The sequence below is a fragment of the Diplotaxodon limnothrissa genome, linkage group LG14 (genome assembly GCF_057381915.1).
Source record: "Diplotaxodon limnothrissa isolate DT_005_m linkage group LG14, D_limnothrissa_male_GT1.1, whole genome shotgun sequence".
In the NCBI taxonomy this organism is placed as follows: domain Eukaryota; kingdom Metazoa; phylum Chordata; class Actinopteri; order Cichliformes; family Cichlidae; genus Diplotaxodon; species Diplotaxodon limnothrissa.
This window is the reverse complement of record NC_140609.1, coordinates 36,473,543-36,496,169: the sequence shown is the minus strand read 5'-3', so window position 1 is coordinate 36,496,169 and position 22,627 is coordinate 36,473,543. Positions and strand designations below refer to the sequence as shown.

General features: G+C 40.1%; 2 protein-coding genes across 2 annotated transcripts; both read right to left on the bottom strand.

Annotated features, from left to right (window-relative positions):
- Positions 1-13,680: 13,680 nt before the first annotated feature.
- On the bottom strand, positions 13,681-17,327 carry LOC146619335 (tubulin alpha chain-like). Its single transcript, XM_085371123.1, has 4 exons — positions 17,207-17,327; positions 15,080-15,302; positions 14,852-15,000; positions 13,681-14,768 (listed from the first exon to the last, which is right to left on the bottom strand). The coding sequence occupies exons 1-4, from the start codon at positions 17,207-17,209 to the stop codon at positions 13,791-13,793; spliced, it is 1,353 nt and encodes a 450-aa protein (XP_085227249.1). The 5' UTR covers positions 17,210-17,327; the 3' UTR covers positions 13,681-13,790.
- Positions 17,328-19,467: 2,140 nt separating this feature from the next.
- LOC146619334 (tubulin alpha chain-like) lies at positions 19,468-22,223 on the bottom strand. Its single transcript, XM_085371125.1, has 4 exons — positions 22,162-22,223; positions 21,277-21,499; positions 21,049-21,197; positions 19,468-20,504 (listed from the first exon to the last, which is right to left on the bottom strand). Exons 1-4 carry the CDS (start codon positions 22,162-22,164, stop codon positions 19,527-19,529), a joined length of 1,353 nt encoding a protein of 450 aa, XP_085227251.1. The 5' UTR covers positions 22,165-22,223; the 3' UTR covers positions 19,468-19,526.
- Between the last annotated feature and the right edge of the window lie 404 nt (positions 22,224-22,627).

Here is a 22,627-nt window from a genome sequence, read left to right as displayed (position 1 = left end):
GTATTTTTTGTGAATAGTTTAGCAGTAGCAGGATTAAGTCAATTTAAGGTATTTATATCATTTCTAAATACTAACATAGTAAAAGTTAAGAACTGCAGCACAGATATAGTTGGGATCTGAAACCACCTGATTGGAGAGCAATGACATTTATCTTGGAATATGAAAAGCAGCAACATATTTCAGCTTTACAGCTTTACAGAAGCACTGATGTTACCTACCCTTGGTAGGTGGTGCCGCAGCTGTAGTGGCCAGAGATCTCCTCCCAGCATGAACGCCTGCTGGTTGCTTCCCTTGGCTCTGCTCCTCACAATAGCCGAGCCGGCGCAGGGCATCAGCCAGAGCCGCCTTCAGCAGCTGGATCTCGTCCTCTTGCAACTGCAGCCTCTGCTCCAGGTGAGACACCCGGTCCTCCATGTCCATGTTACTGCTCGCCGACACAGTGTCATCTGGAGAGTTTAAGTGTTTAACCTTTTAGTTTTAATGAATTCTAGGGGTTATAATGTAGATTTTAAGAGTTAAACCATAGAGATAAAGGAGTCACATGCAGCTGCATATGGGATTGTGAGAAAAGAATACTTAATAAAAAACTTAAATAAAAAAGAACCTAAAAATGTTTACAAAACAAACAAACAAACAAATATCACAATGAGTTTTCAGAACTTGAGGTGCACATTTTTTAATTTATTTTGGATTTTCTCTAATCCACACAGGTTCAAAAGTATACATACACCTTCAAACACCCACTAATATTTGCTTAAATGTCCCTTAGCAAGTTGCACCTCAACCAAACCCCCTTGGTAGCCATCAACAAGCTGCTGGCATAATTCTGGCTGCACATTTGACCAATCTTCTTGGCAGAATTGTTATAGTTCACTTAAAGTGATTGGTTTCTTGAATGGACCCCGCTTTTAGTCCACAAACTCAGTTGAGCTTAAAAGTATTAATTTTGGAGCAGGAGCTTCTTTCTTGGTCAGCACTTTCCCAGTCTATGGTGCTTCAAAGCTCACGTTAGACCTTCAGAAAATACTGATTTCCAATTCAATTAAGTTTTATTTATATAGCGGATTGGTCTCAACGCACTGTATATTGTAAGGTAAAGACCAACAATCAAATGACAACCTTTGAGCAAGCCCTTGGAGACAGTGGGAAGGAAAAAAATCCCTTTTAACAGGAAGACACCTCAGGCAGAACCAGGCTCAGGGAGGGGGGCTTTCCCAGCTTTCAGAGGATTAGTGAATTCAGTGAGTGCTGTCAAACAAATCTTTTTTATGCTGACAAAGAGAAACTACCAACTGTAGTCAATTATGACCATTAATGAGACATTAATAGGCCTTGGTAAGTTACAGGACACTATAGAACCTTCAGTACTACTCATTAGTGAGTGCACGCAGCCTGGAGGTGGACTTTTGATCCTGTGTGGATAACAGAAAATCAAAAATAAATCCCAACATGTGCACCTAATTTTCAAAGTCATTAAAGATGTGTGTCGTACAATCGTTCCATGCCGGAAAAAGAAGAGTTCAAAGAAATCATTAAAAGCCCAGGATTACCATGACATTCATACCCATGATAAGTGCATGTAAACTAATGACCGCAGCTATATACGGGAACTCTTGGGGTTATTCTTTAAAAGCAAGCATCTGTTTCGGTGTTATGGATATCCACTGCTGTGGCTGCTGCTTTGTAAATCAGTGGTGTTAAATTTCTAGGTGGGGACAAGAGCTTAAAGGTATTGTGACCATTTTCAATAATTTAGACTGAGAATGAGTGTAAATGACAGAAGAAGAATAACAGCAGGAAGGAAAACCAATCAAGGACATGCAGACGGGGAGGAAAAAAACAAAGAGGGATAAGACAGAGAAACTAAGCTTTTTTGTGTATTAAAGAGGAAATTATGAATATTTAAGTTCTAATATATTAGAACATTTAGAAAATGGGGTTTCACACTGCAGGTCAGAGAAATCTGGAAGCAGAAAAACAAACTAGCTCCTCGTTTCCTCTTCGTAGATGCATTTTTTCCATGAATAATATTGGCAAGTTCTCAGCGCAGATAAACATATTACATTATCTGTGGAGCTGCAGCATGAGGACAGTAAATTAAACTGCATTTATTTTTCCAGAAATGCCACCACAGGCACAGACTTTTTATTAATACATTACTGTAAGACAGTGACTTAACAGCGTTCTTGGAGACTATCCTTTAAACTTAAAGGTACCCTGAGGATTTTTATCAACCACAGCTTGCTGTGTGGAAAAATCTTTTGATTGGCAGACCCGACATGTTTGTGCAGTCTGTGCATTTGTTTGCAGCATTTGTGCCTTTTTTGTTTATGCAACCACTGCTGACAACTGCAGAGGGCAGTAATCAGAGGAAAACGACTGCTGGCTGAAACAAACACGGATGTGAGCGATGAAAACATGAATTCAACATGACTGTAAATTTGTTACTCAGTCTTTTTGGTTTGGATATGCTGTATAACACTTTTGTTTCCCAAATCATTTACAGTACAAACAGCCTGGTATAGTGACTAACTGGTTCAGTGTGAAACGTGATATTTCAAAATGAGTATTTCAGTAAATGTATGTATTAGTAAAAACATGCATTTTTTAAAGCAATACTTTTTGCTAATAAATACACGTACAGGAATTCATATAAGCTCCTGTTGACCTCAACCCACACACATCCACCAAGCTGACTACCTCCGGTCCTCTCCAACTCTTTTCAGCCTAATCGCACATCATCTTTCCCCCCACCGTGATGACATCATCGTGGGCTGGCGAGCTTATCAAAGGTAAACTGCCCGGTGTGGATTATTTAAATCTGTGACCCACATTATCCGATTACAACCTGATAAAGTGAAAGACAAGTTTTCAGTTGGACACATCATCACAACTGTTCATGAGGTCTGAATTCTGATCTCACGGCCACCATCTCCAGATCAAAAATACATATTTCCATTCATACGTTAATGCTTTCAAAATCTTATAAGTATGGAAAAAGAAGGAGGTCCTGCTTCAGCCTGTCAAATGGACAGGCTGAATAGATGAGGTGTACCCAACAAAGCAATGTGTGAGTGTAAGATGATAATTATCTTTTATCTTTGAGATCTAGTTTCATTAACTGGTTGCTGAAAGACTGAAAAGGGTTTAAATGAATGTTAATAGGTATAATAAAGATTTTTCTACTTCACTGGAACAAACAGTGAGATCACAAACAAAACAAGCAATATTTGTAAACATCAGGTATTGCTCCAACTTTACACAGTGGTAGTAGTGTGGAAAAGACAGCTGAAGCTATCGTTTATTTACAAATAATTCAAATATCACCATAAAACAACAACAAAAACAACCAGGCTGCATTAAAGATGCATATGCAGAAAAAAGACCATGACATGTTCATATAACCCAGAAATATCATAAATGGAAAAAAATGAGATGATCTACCACAAACTTCCTCCCTGATCCGTGTTATTTTTAAGTCATCATGTGATCGCAGCATTTGTGCAAAAATGTTTATTTATAAACTTGCAGTAAAAGAGCGCCACTCTTCAAAAAGGGATTTTATACTTTACACTGCTTCAGCACAAGGCAACACAATGCTCAGCATTGTAAACTGAGACACAGGCAGTACTGTTACCCTTACTGTATTACATTTCATAGTCAAATGACACAGGAAGAAGCCATGAGGAAATTAAGCTTCAGATTTACATACAAACATGAAGTTCAGGGGAGATTTGCATGGCAGAGTTGACCTACGCAGACCAGCATCTAAGGTAAGATTGTCTCAGGCCTCCATCATTGTTTCTCTTCTTCAATGAAAAAGCAGTTTGGGTCTCCCTGTTTAACACAGCTAGTCATCATAATGACCTAAATGTTGGTTTTGACAACTCAAAAATAAACAGGCAAAGTAAAAGAACCATCACAGTTACTATAACTCACAATACTTACAAAAGTCCATCTACAAGAAAGAAGCAAGAAACTCTCCCGCTGGCTTAAAATGCAGTTATATTGACACATTGTATAAATTAAATAATGTCATTTCAGTGTCACCAGGACATAATTACTGCATGTACAGAGTTGCCACTCAGCCCCGATAGAAACTGTTTACAATGTTTGCTGACTTTTCCCCCAAATAATGTTTTTTTTGTTTGTTGTTCTTTTTAAAAGGAATGAGTACAAATAATTAAAACAAGCTGAAAATGGAGACACAAAACTAGGAATAGTTGTCAGCTGAGAGGGAGAAGCCAGAATGTAGGTGGGAGGAGATCACGAGTTGAACTAACCGAGAAAGGATGAAGAGGTGGGAGAAGAATGATTCATTTTTATCTGACTACTGCAGTAATCACGTTTATCTAAACTACTGCAACTACTGAGTGCACTTAATTGAGGAGACAAACAGAATGAGGTGGAAGGCAGGAGAGACCGCTGCAGAGACTAAATGATAGAACCTAGAATGAACAGTTTTGCCTTAACAGGGCTTTGTCTGCAATCGTCCAATACTCAGACAGCTACAACATGAACTCCTTAGAATATAAAATACTTTCCTAGTTTGATTTTGGATCATATTAAGGGTATGAATATTTGTAACTTAAATTCAGGTCCCTAAATCAGAGGATTTCATCTCCTTTACAGGGGCTATTTTAGCACCGCTCACACAAGCCTCTTCATGTCAGAGCTTTATCAGCTGGCAACAGATTGAGCTGAGCTTCAGTCATGTAATCTGATGCTAATGTGCTAACCTTATTATGTTGACATACATGGCAGCCATTCATGCGAGCATCTCGTAAAAGTGTTTATACGAAACTTGTAAAAAGCATTTAATATTAAAAGACACAAACTGCTGTAGGTTTATTTGTTGTTTTCATAATTGCACTGTGTGCTGTGCTGCTAACACTGGTCATAAAGCTGCTAACATCAGCTTTGTGACCATCCATCCACTTTCTTCCATTTATCCAGTTCTGGCTGGAGCCTTCCCAGCTGTCACAGGAGAGGCGGGGTACACCCTGGACTGGTCAACTGGATTTGAACCCAGGACCTTCTGGCTCTAAGGAACAGTGGTAACCAAGGTACCAACATGGTGAATATTGTGATGAAAAACAAAATCCACTGGTTTTGGTCATATGGTCATGAAAGGAAACATATTACACTTGTTTCCAGCTTCAGATTTTATTGGAAAATGCATGATTGGCAACTTAAAATAATCCATATTTATCCCATAATACAGTGTAAACCTCCAGTTTAAGCTTTGCCTGAAACCACTGCTTTAACCCAACCTTTTCTGACTGATTGCGCCTCGCAAACAAGACAGCCTCTGCCCCTACTGTACACTGATTTTATTTGAAACTTTGTCCACGTTTAATATGAGAATACACATTTGTAAGAGTCGATACTGTGCACCTATATGATGTGTACAGATCTAACTTTATTCCCCTTGAGGTGCGTTTGTGTTGCTGCCTGATGAGTTGCAGAGTTTGCACTAGACTTGTTAAATGTTACTTAAGAGACAAAGTAATCAAGGAGGCATATGGTGGCACAGGAAACTGTAAACAAAGAGAGATCAGCAGAGTTCACCTCTGCTGATTTTATCTCATCTACTGACAGGACACCTGTTTAAAGAGCGCTGCAGCACCGGCTACTTTTCAATTTGCCCTTGAATCATCACACACACGCACACGCACACACACACACCTCAGTGGTATTCTCTTGCTGTCATATAAACCTAAGCCCGGATCTATTTGACATTCAGTAAGCATTACACACACAATACGAGCTAACTTCCATCTCCATCCCAGCACAGCACTGTACTTTAAGCAAAGCTGACGTGAGGATAATACAGACATGGCTGCTATCAGGGAACAGAAACATGCCGACAGATGGAAAAAGGTAGTAGACAAAAGAAAAGGATGGATGGAAAAGAGAAAGTAACAAAGAAGAAATCAGAGGGAATGGAGTAAAAAGAAAAACAGATGGAAGAAAAACGTGGATGATGAAATTCAGAGGAATGTGTAAGTGTGATCCTGTCAAAGAGGTAGGGAGGTCGGCACAGGACAATAAGAAGACTGTTGGCTGCTGGAATATTTATGCTGCAGTGAAGTGATGATGAAGGTGGAGCTCGACGTGCCTACCTGCCATACTGCCACACTGAGTGCCTGGTCACTCCTCCTGTCAATCAACCAGTCACTCAATCCACAGAGCAGTCAGTCAGTCAGTCCACTTGCCCTCACTCTTCCTCCTTAGAGACTTTCTGGACTCCCACTCCCTCCCCTTCCCATCTATGACCGGTGCTTGCTCACCCTCTCGCTCCCTCTCTATCTCACACACACACACAAAAATAAATCATCTGCCATCCTCTTTTGCTGACCCACTCCTTCCTCCACCTCCACTTCCTCCTTCCTGGGCCACTCCCTCTTCCTCCTCCCATCCCCTGCTCCGCCTCTCTCTCTCTCCTCTTTTTTTTCTACTCCTTCCCTTACATCCCTCCTCCTGTCTCATTAATTAGCTACAAGCAGAGAGAAAGCCGAGGCAGAAGGGGTGGAGCCTGGCTTAGGGCCACACAAACACACTGCACCAGCATCAGCACAGCCAGGCACCACCAGGAAGAGATGCTGCGACGTCCAGGATCAATGACATGCACTCACACACCCACATAAAGGATACACACCACATGAGAATAAATGCCACCACTGTAGTCTGTGTCCTTGCAGGTAAAAATGTAAAAACTGTCCAGTTACCATGCAGTATATTCTCATTCAAGATCTACATGCACTCATCTGGAAATGTTTCAAACTGGTAACAAGAGTATGGCCGATTTTGGTGCTTTAAAAGATGAGTCTGTGATGTTCTACAGACAGGAAAAGGTCAAAACCAATGATAACAGATGGATTTCCAGTCTATGTAGCTAAAGTGTGACACAGCTTAATCTTCTGTGCTGCACTGTATGCTGTTGCAGCCTGCTTAAGGGACGATAGATTATAATGCCAACACCCCACAATATTATAGAGAACTCCACTCCTTGCATGATCCCCAATGAGCAGCACCTGGTGAAAACTGGGAGGAAGAACCTTCAACAAGAAGAAACCTCATTTCACAACATAAAATATGTGTTTGTGAAGTGTTTTCCTCACCCTATACCAACATTTGAATAAATAATACAGTAAATCTTACATTTTAAACACTTGCCATTTGAATTGAAACCTCAGCGTACCATGAAGAAAGGAATTTTTCAGCAGACTGGTGCGTGACGCTTTTTTCTTTTTATTGCCACTAAACAGAGTTTGCAAATGGCAGCTGTGCAGCATACAGTATGCCACGATTGACGGGTTTGTCGCTGTAACGCTCAAACATTGCTTCAGCCGCTAGTCATTTCAGTCTTCAGCTGGAGGAACAGACTGTACTCTGCACTGGTAAAGTGGCACTCTGCAGGTTGCACAGCATCACTTTGCACTGTAAACGTGGTCCAGATGTCAGTATGGATTCATGCACTCATGTGCGTACTTTCGTAGAGATAATCAGAATCAGAATCAGAATACTTTATTGATCCCTGGGGGAAATTATTTTTTGTTACAGTGCTCCATTTTAAACCAACATTAAGACAAGACAGACAATACGCTAACTAAGAATAGTACAATATATACATATATATACATACATACATACATAAGTCACTTATAAATAAATATTTGGAAAAGAAACATGTGTAGCTGTAGCAGCAAACAGTGTGTTAAGTGGATGCGTTGTACAGGGAGATGGCCACAGGCAGGAATGATTTCCTGTGTCGTTCAGTGGTGCTTTTCGGTAATCTCAGTCTCTCACTGAACGAGCTCCTGTGACTGACCAACATGTCATGGAGTGGGTGGGAGGTGTTATCCAACATTGTCTTTATCTTGGACAGCATCCGCCTCTCCGACACCACCTTGAGGGAGTCCAGCTCCATCCCCACAACATTGCTGGCCTTACGGATCAGTTTATTAAGTCTGTTGGCATCTGCGACCCTCAGCCTGCTCCCCCAGCATGCAACAGCATAGAGGATCGCACTGGCCACAACAGACTCATAGAAAATCCTCAGCATTTTCTGGCAGATGTTGAAGGACCTCAGTCGCCTCAAAAAATAGAGACGACTCTGGCCCTTCCTGTAAAGTGCTGTGGTGTTTTTAGCCCAGTCCAGTTTATTGTCAATGTGTACTCCAAGGTATTTATAGTCCTCCACAATGTCAACACTGACCCCCTGGATTGAAACAGGGGTCAAGTGTTTCCTGGTCTTCCTGAAGTCCACGATCAGTTCCTTGGTCTTTGCCACGTTGAGCTGCAGATGATTCTGCTCACACCACGTGACAAAGGAGTCGACCACAGCCCGGTACTCTGTCTCATCATCCCTGCTGATGCATCCAACCACCGCAGAGTCATCAGAAAACTTCTGAAGATGGCAGGTCTCTGTGCAGTGGCTGAAGTCTGTGGTGTAGAGGGTGAAGAGGAAGGGGGAGAGGACAGTCCCCTGTGGTGCCCCTGTGTTGCTAATCACCTTGTCACCTTGTAACAGGTGCATGTTGTTAAATACACCACTGCAACAAAGATGAATCATAAAATATGGATGTGCAAAGGGAAATGGCCCATTTAGAGTCTTGTTTCTTCAGATAAAATAGTGAGATATGAGATTTAGTTAAAAATCTTTTTCATTCCCCACTGATGACCAAATTAAATTTGCATATGAAATGCAAACTATTATTAAAACCGGAACCCAAATAACAAAACAAACTAAATTGCTAGTTAGTAGCGTAAACCTCCTGTCGACTCTAAAACAACAGCACGGAGAGAAGTGAGGCACACTGAAATTTATTGTGAGGCCATTAACGACGTCTGTGTGCAGACTTTAATAGCTGAGAATCACTTAATGCCTGTACAGTGTGTCCTTATATGTCTCTGTGCTAAAGTGTCACAATATGAACAAGTATATTCGATTCAAAGGACAACTGTGCAATTCTGAAATGAGCTCAAGAGTAAAAGCTCTGAGGACTGAGACAGAATGTATAAAGAAGCCTGATGTGTTGTATTTACCTCAACAGCATCATTTAGATAAAAGCTATAAAACCTGTCAGTACTGGAAATGCTAAACTAACTCATTATACTGCCCTACAAATAGAACATCCAGCTTTATTGGAGCCAGACGTTCAACATGTTCAAAGAGACTATGTGTTTAATTTGACTAGAAAATTTTTTAAACACTGGAGAATCCAAACTGCATTTGGCTCAAGCGTTGACCAGGACATAACAACAGATCGGATCAGGATGGAGGATCTCTGGTTACAGCAGTGAGAGGACAGATGGCAGATACAAGAAGATTGACAGACAGGTCAAAGGAAAGGGAACGAAACAGGGTGCTTCAATAGACACATAAAAGATTACACATTTTGGCTATGTTAAACTCTCTAGAGCTTCCTGTTGCTAACAGAGTCTACTAACAGAATTATAACACACTCTGTTCTCCACTTAGCTCATTCCTGTCTACCTGCAGCCTGCTACCTGCAATAAGACACCTTCATGTTATTCTTATGACTGATTCACACTTCACACAGGCATATTTCAGCACCTAGTTTAAAACTAAACACTGTTTATTGTCTGACTGCAGTATCCAGACACAGATTAAATACTGTGCTTCACCCTGTTGACCAAGGAGGGTGCAAATTACTTCTGTTTTTGCTTTCAATAATTTTAGCAGTAGAGTCCCCACTCAAAGTCACAATCCAAACCAGCTAAAAACAACCCCATGGCATGTCCGTGCATGAAAATGCTGTGGTGAATAGCAGGTAAAAAAAATACAGTCTGAAAATAATACAGCAACCATAATGTACGAAATCTGCCTGCATTTAATTGGATGAGAACCTACAGCCTTCATGGCACACTGTGACACCTCATTAACGTACCCACTTGTCCTTCAAATAAATAGTCCAAAAAGGAAACTTGTCAGTTTTATCAGATGACAATAACCTACATATAAAAAAACAGCAATGTATTCATATTATTAACTGCTGATTTAAATCAAAGTGCTATTTTTGTTTTAACATTTAAAGTGAAGAAGCCAAAAAGCCAGTCATTATGCGTCCAAAGTGGTCCAAATAAAGCAGTTGACCCTCAGCTGCAGGACCAGCTGTCACTCAACAAGCCTCCACTGTAACTTACAAGCAAAATTTTCCTCTTTTTGTTTTAATTTGAGCTCAGCTACTGTGAAGATCAACGAGCCGAGGCTGTGCATTTGTCTTACAGTTTAACTGAAATCGTTATGATCCAGGAAGCTGCAGGAGGCTTTGGACCACCGCCTCCACCAAATGCTTTGATTGGCACATGCTCCTTCTTGGATAACACACATCACAGCTCTGATCAGACTCTCACGACCCCTCACTGTCTCCCCACCTGCTTCTCAATATGGCTGTCTGTGAAGTTTAGTTGACTGCAGGGTTAATGCAATCCACAGATACTTCCCTAAGATAACAACAGTTCAAACGCCTTAAACTGCTCCACTGATGGTATTCGCATCTCCACATGAATCTCTCCACAGAGACAATTTGTCTAAAACAGCCTTAGAAACTCATCACCACCTCGTACGCCTGTCACAATCCTCCAGCGTGACCACAGATACGATCTATTCTAGCAGCATCAGGCGAGCATTTGCATCATATTTGTTAACCAGGATGTGACCGACACAGGCAGACGAGGCGGGGGGTAAGGAAACTGTCAAATGGCCATGAGTGTAAAAAATTAAGCTGCTGATATTGCGAACAAGACAAAGTTCCTATTCATGATGGCAACCACAATCCCTCCACCACTTTAGTGCTAAAGGCAACAGGTCAATTGTATTTCTAACAGCGGTTTGTAGCCCTAAAGTGTGGTTCTTCACTCATGTAAATGACTTAGTGATGATAACTCAATAAATTTTACTCTCTAACTATTAAAAACACAACGCTGTCAGAAAGAGATCCTGAAAGTGTCAAACAGCTGGGAACTTTTGAAATGAATATAAGCCATATCTAAATTGTAATAAATAAAATAAATAAATAAACAGATTAAAATAATCGAAACCTTTGTGCCTTCAAACGCAGTTCACTTAAAATGTGTTCATCTGTTTTTATTGTTGCAACTAAAAAACTGTACGTTGACAGCTATGTACATTATATATACACGCATATACACATAGTGTGTGTGCGTGTGTGTGTGTGTGTGTGTGTGTAAGAGCCAGCAGTAATCTAATATGATAAAAGAGTAAAATCATACAAAGCTCATTACACAAACACAAACCACGTAAGCAAAATCAGAAGACACTAAATATTTTCAACATCTCTTCTGATATTTTTGAAATATATTTTAAAACGTCCTCTAGAAGAATGCAAAAACATGTTTGTTTGTTTTCTCGATTTTTCTGAATGAAATTGGAGAGCTGTGCAGCTGTCTGGACGGCGGTGGTTTTTTATTTTCCCCCTGTTGTGTGTGATGAGAGGAATGAGAGGCAGCTCACCGTTGTTGCAGTACTGTAGCAGCAGGTTGGTGCTGTCATACAGGCTCCCACACGAAGCTACCCGCTCCGACATCCTTTCCTCCTTTTGTTATCTCTTCTGTTTTTCCAACTCTCACTCGTCTGCTTTGTCCTCCTTTCACCTCTCTCCCTCTCTTCTTCACGCCGTTACCCCTTTCTGTCTCATCATACAAACACATACACACTTTTACCTGCCTCGGCTCTCCGGCTATTCCCGCTCCAGCCTTACTGTCACCGTCAAGTGCAACCTGTGGGACAAACTGCACTTCCTCTGCCTGCTTTCAAAGTAATATTCAACAATGCTTCTTAGCCACTTAATATGATTTGGAAGACTTATGCGATTGTGATGTCAATTTTGGACTAGATTAAATGTAGATTTTAATACAATATCAAAACAATACAGATTCAAATTTTATATATATATATATATATATATATATATATATATATATATATATATATATATAGTCACCTTAATTTATACAAATGACAAAGACTCTGTAGTGAAGTTATTTTGAAACACTATGTAACTTAAAAGACATTCAATTCTACTGGTCAGCAGGATATAAGCAGTTTAATCTGACTTTTCTTCTTTTAAGTAAATAAAAAGGTAATTATCTGTAATGTTTTAAATTCATATTTCTGGGGACATTTTTATTTATTTTTTGTTATCTTTTTTACATTACTTTTATTTATTTATTTACTTTCTTTTGTTTTTCCTTAGTTTTGGGTCTCCTTTGCGATGGGACCCGCTTTTATTTTGAAGGGAGAACCATGTTTCTTCCGGCAATAATCTAATTGACATCTTCCTGTCTGTCTGTCTGCCTTGTGTGCCGCTGTTCCTATAGCAACAGCCTCTCCGGCAGCTGTGGTCCGGGTAGCGATCATTGGCGGCAGGAAAGCTATACAGTTTGTAGAGTGTAGAAAACACCGAACTAAATGAAACAGGTTTGTGTTTGTGAGACGGGAAAGGTGATCGCAGGGAGGCGTTGCGTTCCTGAATAATTGACGGAGAAACGGTGAGCTGCACCTGGCACACGTGTTTACAATCGATGCCAGAAACCGTTGAGACAGAACTGGAGGTTGAACCTCTTCCGCTGCAGCCTCTGAACATGTTCGGCTGGCAGTACCTGCTTTTAGTTACGATTATTAACATTTCGACTTACGAATGAATACCTTGGGGTTTTTTTTTTTAAGAGTAAGTAATAAAATCATAATTTAATAAATTGCCCTATGATGATGATGTTGATGATTATTATTATTATTAGGTAGATGCTTGGAATGATTTCAAAAACTGTATTAATGTTTTTATTGCTAACAAAGCAAAACACATTTCAGTTAGCTAAAGGACACATTTTGAATAAATATAATGATTGGTTTAAAATGCAGACTGTATGTGACTGAATTTCATCACCAGGCCTCAAATGCATAATTAAATGAAACTAGATTCAATTTGATAGAGCACGAAGAAATGATCAGCATGTCAGAGAAGCTGACTTGTCTTGTGTCTGTTACTGACAACTTTGATCTAATACTTTTAAATCTTTCTTATGGTTGGTTAGTGCTACATAAATAAAGGTGTTTCAGTTTGTCACTGATAATTTATTTGCACACAGTTTAGTCTGTTGAAATGAGTCAGTGGCAGTACAACTTTATTAAATTGATTTAATCTCAAGCTCCAAGGCTATCCATTTTTTTTCCCTCTCAGGAGGGTTTGTTTCCAGTTTTCCTTTAAATGACATCAGAAGTCATATTGAGATGGTCTGTGGGCTGATCCTGACCTTCAGATCTTATTTTAGTCATACAATCTACAATCAGAAGCCACCTTCCATTGTAACACTCTCGTTAAGAGTTCAGCTTTTCAGACAATAAATACCTCTGTTCTTTATATTGTAAAGCAAACCTGTAAAACACTTTGGAGCTCTTGAGTAGATGTAGAAATTATGAAAATGATTCATCTCAATCGCTAGTCAAGTAGATATCAAGTTTGATTTTTAATCGCTCATGTACTCGTTGTTAAAGATCAGCAGCACCTGGAAGAAAAAACTGATGACGTTGAAGGAATAAAACTACAAAATGAAGTCGTCATGTCTCCATGTTACACTCTTATGTCAAATAAAAACAATGCATTTTAATTTTCATACGCATTTATTCACAGATGAAAAATATGCACTCTCCTCCACAGGAATGTGTAACAAGATTTGGTAGACCAATGTAACAGTGCTTCTGAGTGAACTTGCATAACTTTGATGATTTTATTGCAATGAACCTACTCCTCACCTTCCTCATCTCCCTCCCCATCAACAGAGTCAACTCCAACCTCTTCATAATCCTTCTCTAGAGCTGCCATGTCCTCTCTAGCCTCAGAAAACTCACCCTCCTCCATTCCCTCACCCACATACCAGTGAACAAATGCACGCTTGGCGTACATCAAGTCAAACTTGTGGTCAAGTCGTGCCCAAGCCTCAGCGATGGCGGTGGTGTTGCTCAGCATACACACAGCCCTCTGGACCTTGGCCAGGTCTCCACCAGGAACCACAGTGGGTGGCTGGTAGTTGATGCCGACCTTGAAACCGGTGGGGCACCAGTCCACGAACTGGATGGTGCGCTTGGTTTTAATGGCAGCAATGGCAGCGTTGACATCTTTGGGCACCACATCGCCACGGTACAAAAGGCAGCAGGCCATGTACTTGCCGTGGCGAGGGTCACATTTCACCATCTGATTGGCTGGCTCGAAGCAAGAGTTTGTGATTTCTGATACAGTTAACTGCTCGTGATAAGCTTTCTCTGCAGAGATGACGGGGGCGTAGGTGGCCAGGGGGAAATGGATACGAGGGTAGGGCACCAAGTTGGTCTGGAACTCTGTCAGATCAACATTGAGGGCGCCATCAAAGCGGAGCGAAGCAGTGATGGAGGACACAATCTGGCTGATCAACCTGTTCAGGTTGGTGTAGGAAGGACGCTCGATATCGAGGTTCCTACGGCAGATGTCATAGATTGCCTCGTTATCTACCATGAAGGCACAGTCAGAGTGCTCTAGGGTGGTGTGGGTGGTCAGGATGGCGTTGTAGGGCTCAACCACAGCAGTGGACACTTGGGGAGCTGGGTAGATGGAAAACTCCAGCTTTGACTTCTTGCCGTAGTCTACAGAAAGGCGCTCCATCAGCAGGGAGGTGAAACCAGAGCCGGTCCCACCGCCAAAGCTGTGGAACACCAGGAAGCCCTGAAGACCAGTGCACTGGTCAGCCTGAGGATGGAGAGGGAAAGACAAAGTTCATGCGATACAGTTATCTAGTTTACTTTGCCGATAATGGCTCTGAATTTACCCACCAGTTTGCGAACCCTGTCCAGAACAAGATCAATGATCTCTTTTCCAATGGTATAGTGTCCACGGGCATAATTGTTAGCTGCATCCTCCTTGCCAGTGATCAACTGCTCAGGGTGGAACAGCTGGCGATACGTCCCAGTCCGCACCTCATCTAAGGAAACAGACAGACAGTTATTTAAACTGACTCACATACTGCACTGCTACATTTAGCCAATGGTAACAACGCTTACCGATCACAGTGGGTTCAAGGTCCACAAAAACAGCTCTAGGGACATGCTTTCCAGCTCCAGTCTCACTGAAAAATGTGTTGAAGGAATCATCTCCTCCGCCAATGGTCTTGTCACTGGGCATTTGACCGTCTGGCTGAATGCCATGTTCCAAGCAGTAAAGCTCCCAGCAGGCATTCCCAATCTGGACACCAGCCTGTCCAACGTGGATGGAGATGCATTCACGCTGTGGGAAGAAAGACAGGTCACTTAGATGTTCACACTTTTTTCACTACAGATGATATGGGTACCAAAAACCTTATCACTTTTTCCCCCTCCCGACCTGTTCACCATTTATCCAGGTCAAAAACCTAAAACCTAAACTAAAGAGCAAGTTAATTCAAAAGGTGTCTTAGAGAAGATAGCTACCCAACAACTGAGCACAGAAAGCAGTTTGTGAAAATAAATGGTGGTTGCTCCTTATGTATGGACATTGCTTGTGGTGTACCCCAAGGGTCAGTTTTGGGTCCAAAATTCTTCAACTTGTACATTAACGACATCTGTAAAGTGTCCAAAGTATTAAAAATGGTTCTCTTTGCTGACGATACAAACATTTTTTGCTCTGGTGATGATCTGCAGAATTTATTGGAGGATATGACTAATGAAATAAGTAAAGTGAAGTTCTGGCTTGATAAAAACAAATTATCATTAAATTTGAATAAATCTAAACTTATGTTATTTGGAAATAGTAGTTTAAATACAAATGCAAAGATTCAAATAAATGGTGTTGATATTGAAAGAGTCAGTGAAAATAAATTTCTGGGGGTAATAATAGATGAAAAACTTAACTGGAGAGCTCACGTAAGATATATTCATTCCAAAGTATCACGAAGCATTGCAGTACTAAACAAGGCAAAACAGGTATTCGACAGAACATCACTTCATATTCTCTACTGTTCACTGGTTTCACCATACTTAAGCTATTGTGCAGAGGTCTGGGGCAATAACTATAAAACCACATTACATTCACTTTTTACTCTTCAAAAGAAAGCAATTCGAATCATCCACAATGCAGGTTATAGGGAACATACAAACTCACTATTTTTGCAGTCTGAAATATTGAAAATTGACGATATAGTGAAATTTCAAACAGCACAAATTCTATTCAAAGCAAAAAATAAAGAACTGCCAGGTAATATTCAGAGTATGTTTTTTTTGAAAGAAGGAAGTTATAATTTAAGGGGTTTTTGTAACTTCAAAACAATGAAGGTACGTACTACAAGAAAAGGCTTTTGTGTTTCTGTTCAAGGAGTGAAACTATGGAACAAACTGAATATGGAATTAAAGCAATGTCCAAACATAAAACTGTTCAAAAAGAGTTATAAAAATATGATCTTCTCGATCTATAAAGAAAAGGAAAATATTTAAATTAAGTGAATGTCTCTATTTAAAAACAAACAAACAAAAAATTCATGATGTGATATTATAGTATATAGTATATCAGAAATCTGTTCACTATTTTTATTACAAATTATATCAGTAAGGAAGCTGACTAAATATTCACTGATAATTTATGGGACAGGGGTGGGATTAAATAAGTGTATACTTCTTCCCACTCCCTTTCAACATGTAAATTAATCAGAATGTTTTTTTGTATGTAATTTGTATAGTATATTTTTTTTCTCTCATTTCTTTTCTAAATGTACTTGTATATTGTTCACATGTTGAAATAAATTACCAATCAATCAATCAATCAATCAATCACTAAGAGCTTTTACAGTCCAGTGGGACGCTGGGCCAGATGTTGTCACTGACTGGATATAAACCACACCTCTCCGGTGCACAAAAGGCCGAACGGAAAGCGGGGAGGAATGGGTTGTCACAACCACCAAAAATGCGCAGTCATCTCCCCACGCCCCAAATCACAGTTATACCCTCCAATCTTACTGATACCTAAAATTATGCGACCTGTCTGATTATCAAAGAGTAAAACGTAGTTCCGTATACTGCCTTCCATGTTCCCGTTTTTACTTTTCGGTTTAAGGCAACGCTTCCTCCCTCGTTCCTTAGAACAGCAGATTAAAAATTGCGCACCGACATATCATCAATAACCAACTGCCAACATTTAGCAGAGGTTTTTAAATTTCTTACCATTTTGTTCGTTGGTCCTTAGAGTAAAGAATAGGAAGAAAAACTCGACAACAAATCCTCCAAACCAACCGTTAGGAGCCGATCTAAGAGGAAATAATGACGCAGACAGCGCTTTCGCGCCTGGCTTGCGGAGGGGACCGAACCATTTCTTATAAATTAGGAGGTGCGCGGATTACAATATGCTTAATTTTATCCAAAAACAAAAAAACTAATCACTAGATTAATCCAAAATAAAGCAAAATGCGTCTTCTATTAATTATATAATAAAAAAATGTAAATTTTAAACGTACAAATATCTTTAATGGCTCCCTAATTTCTAGACCCTTAGATTCGCCCTGACTTCCTCGGACCGCATTTCTAGAATCATTTTACGTATCGCCTCCTGGCGGTTTGGATGATAAATGTAACTCATGTATAACTTTTAACAATTTGAGTACAACCAAGTAATTAAAATTTTAATACAGTATTAGTACAATAAAACTGAATTTAAAAATGTGTTTCTTTCTGTGTCTTCATAGCTCTGCCTTCAATTACATACGTGAAAAGATGAAACAGCCAAACAGGTCACACTGCGAAAAGAAATCGATCAAGACTATTGTTCTATGCAAAAATACAAAGGTGTATCCCACCAAGCAATCCCTTTGTATAAATTGATGTGTTTTTGTTTTCTTTCTCTTTTTATACGTATTTATTTTCTTCATAAAAACACAGTATACTCGCTGCTTCACATTTACTCACATTTCCCTTTATATTATTATGTCTATATTATTGTGTTGTCGTTCAATGATCACGTTGTTTACAGAAAGGTTTTTTTAAGCCAACAATACGAAGTTCAAAATTATGAAAACAAAACAAAACAAAAACTTCCCATCTATATGCCGCTGTTCCTATAAGCAACAGATGCTCCGGCAGTCCGGGTAATGATCGTTGGCGGCAGGAAAGCTATACAGTTTGTAGAGTGTAGAAAACTGCGAGCTAAATGAAACAGGTTTGTGTTTGTGAGACGAGAAAGCTGATCCTAGGTAGGATTCCTGAATAATTGACGGAGAAACGGTGAGCTACACCTGGCGCACGTGTTTACAATCGATGCCAGAAACCGGTGAGACAGAGCGGGAGGTTAAACCTCTTCCGCTGAAGCCTCTGAACATGTTTGGCAGGCAGTGCCTGCTTGTAGTTACGATTATTAAGTAATTTCTACTTACAACCACTTAAAGTATTTATTTGTTTACTCATCTTTTTAAAATAAATATAATTTAATTGATCACTTGACCTATTTACTAGGTATATCTTTTTGGGGGAATATTGCCCAGAAATATTACTTTTAAAAAGTAAATTGAATCAAAGAATCCGTCCATCATTACTAAAAGATGGTATAATGAAAACTTAAAATAATATTAATATCTCCGTTGGGTGGCGGTAACTATTTCCCAAATCATTGTCCTTTAATTTAATAATAAATTAGTGTACCAGTGACTGTATAAAGCACACAGCCTTAAATATATTTAATATTTAATACTGTAAGCATGTGATTAATTCTGTTTTGTAGTTTCTAAGTGTGACCACTGTGGGGAATCAGCATGGGTGTTTGATAACAATATACAAACATGGAAGGAGGTAAGAATTTTGACTGGTATTTAAACATTCTGCCAACTTATTTCTAAACAAGATAACAGCGGCAGTATCGACAAAACACACTTCAGTTATCTAAAGTAAATATTTTTTAGATGAAATAATATGATTGTTTTATATGCTGACTGTGCATGTATGTTTAAGATATATTTTATTTTCCATTTTTCTGTGGTGGCCGTTCGGGATAGAACTAAAAAAACATTACGACACATCAGCATATACTGCCGGATGCACACCTTTGATTCCCAAATTAGTTTTTTTTTAAATATTATAGACTTTCCACACTAGGCCCCAAACACATAATTAGATGAAACCAGATTAAATTTTACAGCCCCAAGCAACTGCTGTTTTATGTATTTAAATATTTAAGGTGTAAAGCTTTAAAACTGTTCTTAACAGTTTTTGAGTATTAGTGTTTTAAAAAAATTAATGCACTGACACCTTCTCTTTAAACAGCTCATGTACTCTTTATTAAGCAGCACCTTAATAAAAGAAAGTGCTGATATTGAAAGAACAGAACTACAAAACAAAGTGGTCATGTCTCCATGTTACACTCTCACATAGCATTAAAACACCACATTTATTTAAAGTTGAAAATTATACACAGGAATGTGTAACAAGATTTGGTAGAACAATGTAACAGTGCTTCTGAGTGAACTTGCATAACTTTGATGATTTTATTGCAATGAACCTACTCCTCACCTTCCTCATCTCCCTCCCCATCAACAGAGTCAACTCCAACCTCTTCATAATCCTTCTCTAGAGCTGCCATGTCCTCTCTAGCCTCAGAAAACTCACCCTCCTCCATTCCCTCACCCACATACCAGTGAACAAATGCACGCTTGGCGTACATCAAGTCAAACTTGTGGTCAAGTCGTGCCCAAGCCTCAGCGATGGCGGTGGTGTTGCTCAGCATACACACAGCCCTCTGGACCTTGGCCAGGTCTCCACCAGGAACCACAGTGGGTGGCTGGTAGTTGATGCCGACCTTGAAACCGGTGGGGCACCAGTCCACGAACTGGATGGTGCGCTTGGTTTTAATGGCAGCAATGGCAGCGTTGACATCTTTGGGCACCACATCGCCACGGTACAAAAGGCAGCAGGCCATGTACTTGCCGTGGCGAGGGTCACATTTCACCATCTGATTGGCTGGCTCGAAGCAAGCGTTTGTGATTTCTGATACAGTTAACTGCTCGTGATAAGCTTTCTCTGCAGAGATGACGGGGGCGTAGGTGGCCAGGGGGAAATGGATACGAGGGTAGGGCACCAAGTTGGTCTGGAACTCTGTCAGATCAACATTGAGGGCGCCATCGAAGCGGAGCGAAGCAGTGATGGAGGACACAATCTGGCTGATCAACCTGTTCAGGTTGGTGTAGGAAGGACGCTCGATATCGAGGTTCCTACGGCAGATGTCATAGATTGCCTCGTTATCTACCATGAAGGCACAGTCAGAGTGCTCTAGGGTGGTGTGGGTGGTCAGGATGGCGTTGTAGGGCTCAACCACAGCAGTGGACACTTGGGGAGCTGGGTAGATGGAAAACTCCAGCTTTGACTTCTTGCCGTAGTCGACAGAAAGGCGCTCCATCAGCAGGGAGGTGAAACCAGAGCCGGTCCCACCACCAAAGCTGTGGAACACCAGGAAGCCCTGAAGACCAGTGCACTGGTCAGCCTGGACAAATATAAAGCAGAGATGTGTTTCTGTTAGAGGAGTTAACCTGTGGAATAGTCATGACAGTGATTTAAAAAGGTGTAGTTCATTTTCCTTGTTTAAAAATATGTTTAAAAATAGAGTATTAGAAAAATATATATCAAGAATGAAAAGAGCAAAAAAACCCTCTTGATTCTTTTGCTTTGATGTAGTTACTTGTGTGGTGGAAAGTTGTTGTTGTTTTTTTTTTCTTGTTTGTTTGTTTGTTTTTGCTTTGTTTTATTATTTGCTTCCAGCCCTGTGTACAGGAGCTGCATGCAAAAAGATCTTTTGTTAAAAGGGTTGGCGTAATAAGCAAATGCTTCAGCCAATACCTTTTGATTAGCCTTGTCTCATGCTTTCTTGCTTTGTGGTAGATCTTTGTTCTGTCTTCACTGAGATATTTGAATGCTAATCAATAAAAAATCAAATCAAAAAAAAAAAAAAGGATGGAGAGGGAAAGACAAAGTTCATGCGATACAGTTATCTAGTTTACTTTGTCGATAATGGCTCTGAATTTACCCACCAGTTTGCGAACCCTGTCCAGAACAAGATCAATGATCTCTTTTCCAATGGTATAGTGTCCACGGGCATAATTGTTAGCTGCATCCTCCTTGCCAGTGATCAACTGCTCAGGGTGGAACAGCTGGCGATACGTCCCAGTCCGCACCTCATCTAAGGAAACAGACAGACAGTTATTTAAACTGACTCACATACTGCACTGCTACATTTAGCCAATGGTAACAACGCTTACCGATCACAGTGGGTTCAAGGTCCACAAAAACAGCTCTAGGGACATGCTTTCCAGCTCCAGTCTCACTGAAAAATGTGTTGAAGGAATCATCTCCTCCGCCAATGGTCTTGTCACTGGGCATTTGACCGTCTGGCTGAATGCCATGTTCCAAGCAGTAAAGCTCCCAGCAGGCATTCCCAATCTGGACACCAGCCTGTCCAACGTGGACGGAGATGCATTCACGCTGTGGGAGGGGGAGAGGGGGGGAGTCAATTAGATGTACACCTTTTTCTTTTAGATCAGAGTAAAGGGACACAAATTGAAAAACTGCATACATGGGAACAATGCCAATTACTCCTTGCTTTTGGGCCAAACAGTCTTTAAAAAGTATCCCAATCACAAGCATACTAGTCTTCACTTGACTGTTTTCTCCATACATTGTGTTGCTATGCGACAAATCTTTCCTTCCTTAACTACCGATGACGTACGTGCTGTTGAAATTTCAAAATGTGCGCCCTTTTCACTTGGAATCTATTACTGAAAAAACGCTTTAACGAAACCGAATATTCAAGTGATCGTGAACAAAACAAAACAATTCTCTCCGTTCACACTTCAACCACTATTTTTTTCCCCATATCTGATCTGCTCACCATTTACAAGACACTTACTAACCTAAAACACAATAACCCCCCCTAATCATTTATATATTTAAACCACACCTCTTGCATAACCATCACAGAATAAAGTAAATGTCAGTGTAGAGACATCATTTTCCCATTTCTACTTTGCAGTTAAAGGCAACACTTCCCTCCTCGCTCCTTAGAACTGGGAGGAGGTCAAAAAATGCGGAAGAAACATATCGCCCGTAACTGACTACTAAAAGTTTGCTTTTACAAGGTTTCTTACCATTTTGCTCTTTGGTGTTTACGCTAAAAAATGGCTGAAAAATCTCAGTCCTACAAACCGACCGTTAAGCGTCGACGTAACAGGAAATAATGAAGCAGATGACGCTTTCCCCGCCTAAAGAGGATTGAACCATTTCTTGAACAATAGGGTGGAGGTGGATCACTGGTATTCTTAATTTTAACCCCCCAAAATTTAGAAAAGAAAGTTAACCGCCAGGTTAATTCTGAATAAAGTAAAATAACGTATATAAATTAAAATATAATAATTTAACATTATAATAACTAAAAGCGACATTTTTAGTGAATCTATATCTTTCTTAACCCCCCTAGTTCACAAAGCCTTAGAATCGCTCTGACCACATTTCTATAACGGTTTTTACGTACCGCCCGCTGGATGTTGAACGTAGTCTAACGAGCTTGGGAAAAAAGCGTCTGGACTTCTTTAAGTTTCTTGAAGACGTTTCACC

Coding starts and splice junctions, on each gene's coding strand:
- LOC146619335 (XM_085371123.1), bottom strand. Junction 15,001..15,079: donor CCTTGAACCCACTGTGATCG/GTAAGCGTTGTT, acceptor CTGTTTCCTTAG/ATGAGGTGCGGACTGGGACG. Junction 14,769..14,851: donor TGGACAGGGTTCGCAAACTG/GTGGGTAAATTC, acceptor CTCCATCCTCAG/GCTGACCAGTGCACTGGTCT.
- LOC146619334 (XM_085371125.1), bottom strand. Junction 21,198..21,276: donor CCTTGAACCCACTGTGATCG/GTAAGCGTTGTT, acceptor CTGTTTCCTTAG/ATGAGGTGCGGACTGGGACG. Junction 20,505..21,048: donor TGGACAGGGTTCGCAAACTG/GTGGGTAAATTC, acceptor ATATTTGTCCAG/GCTGACCAGTGCACTGGTCT.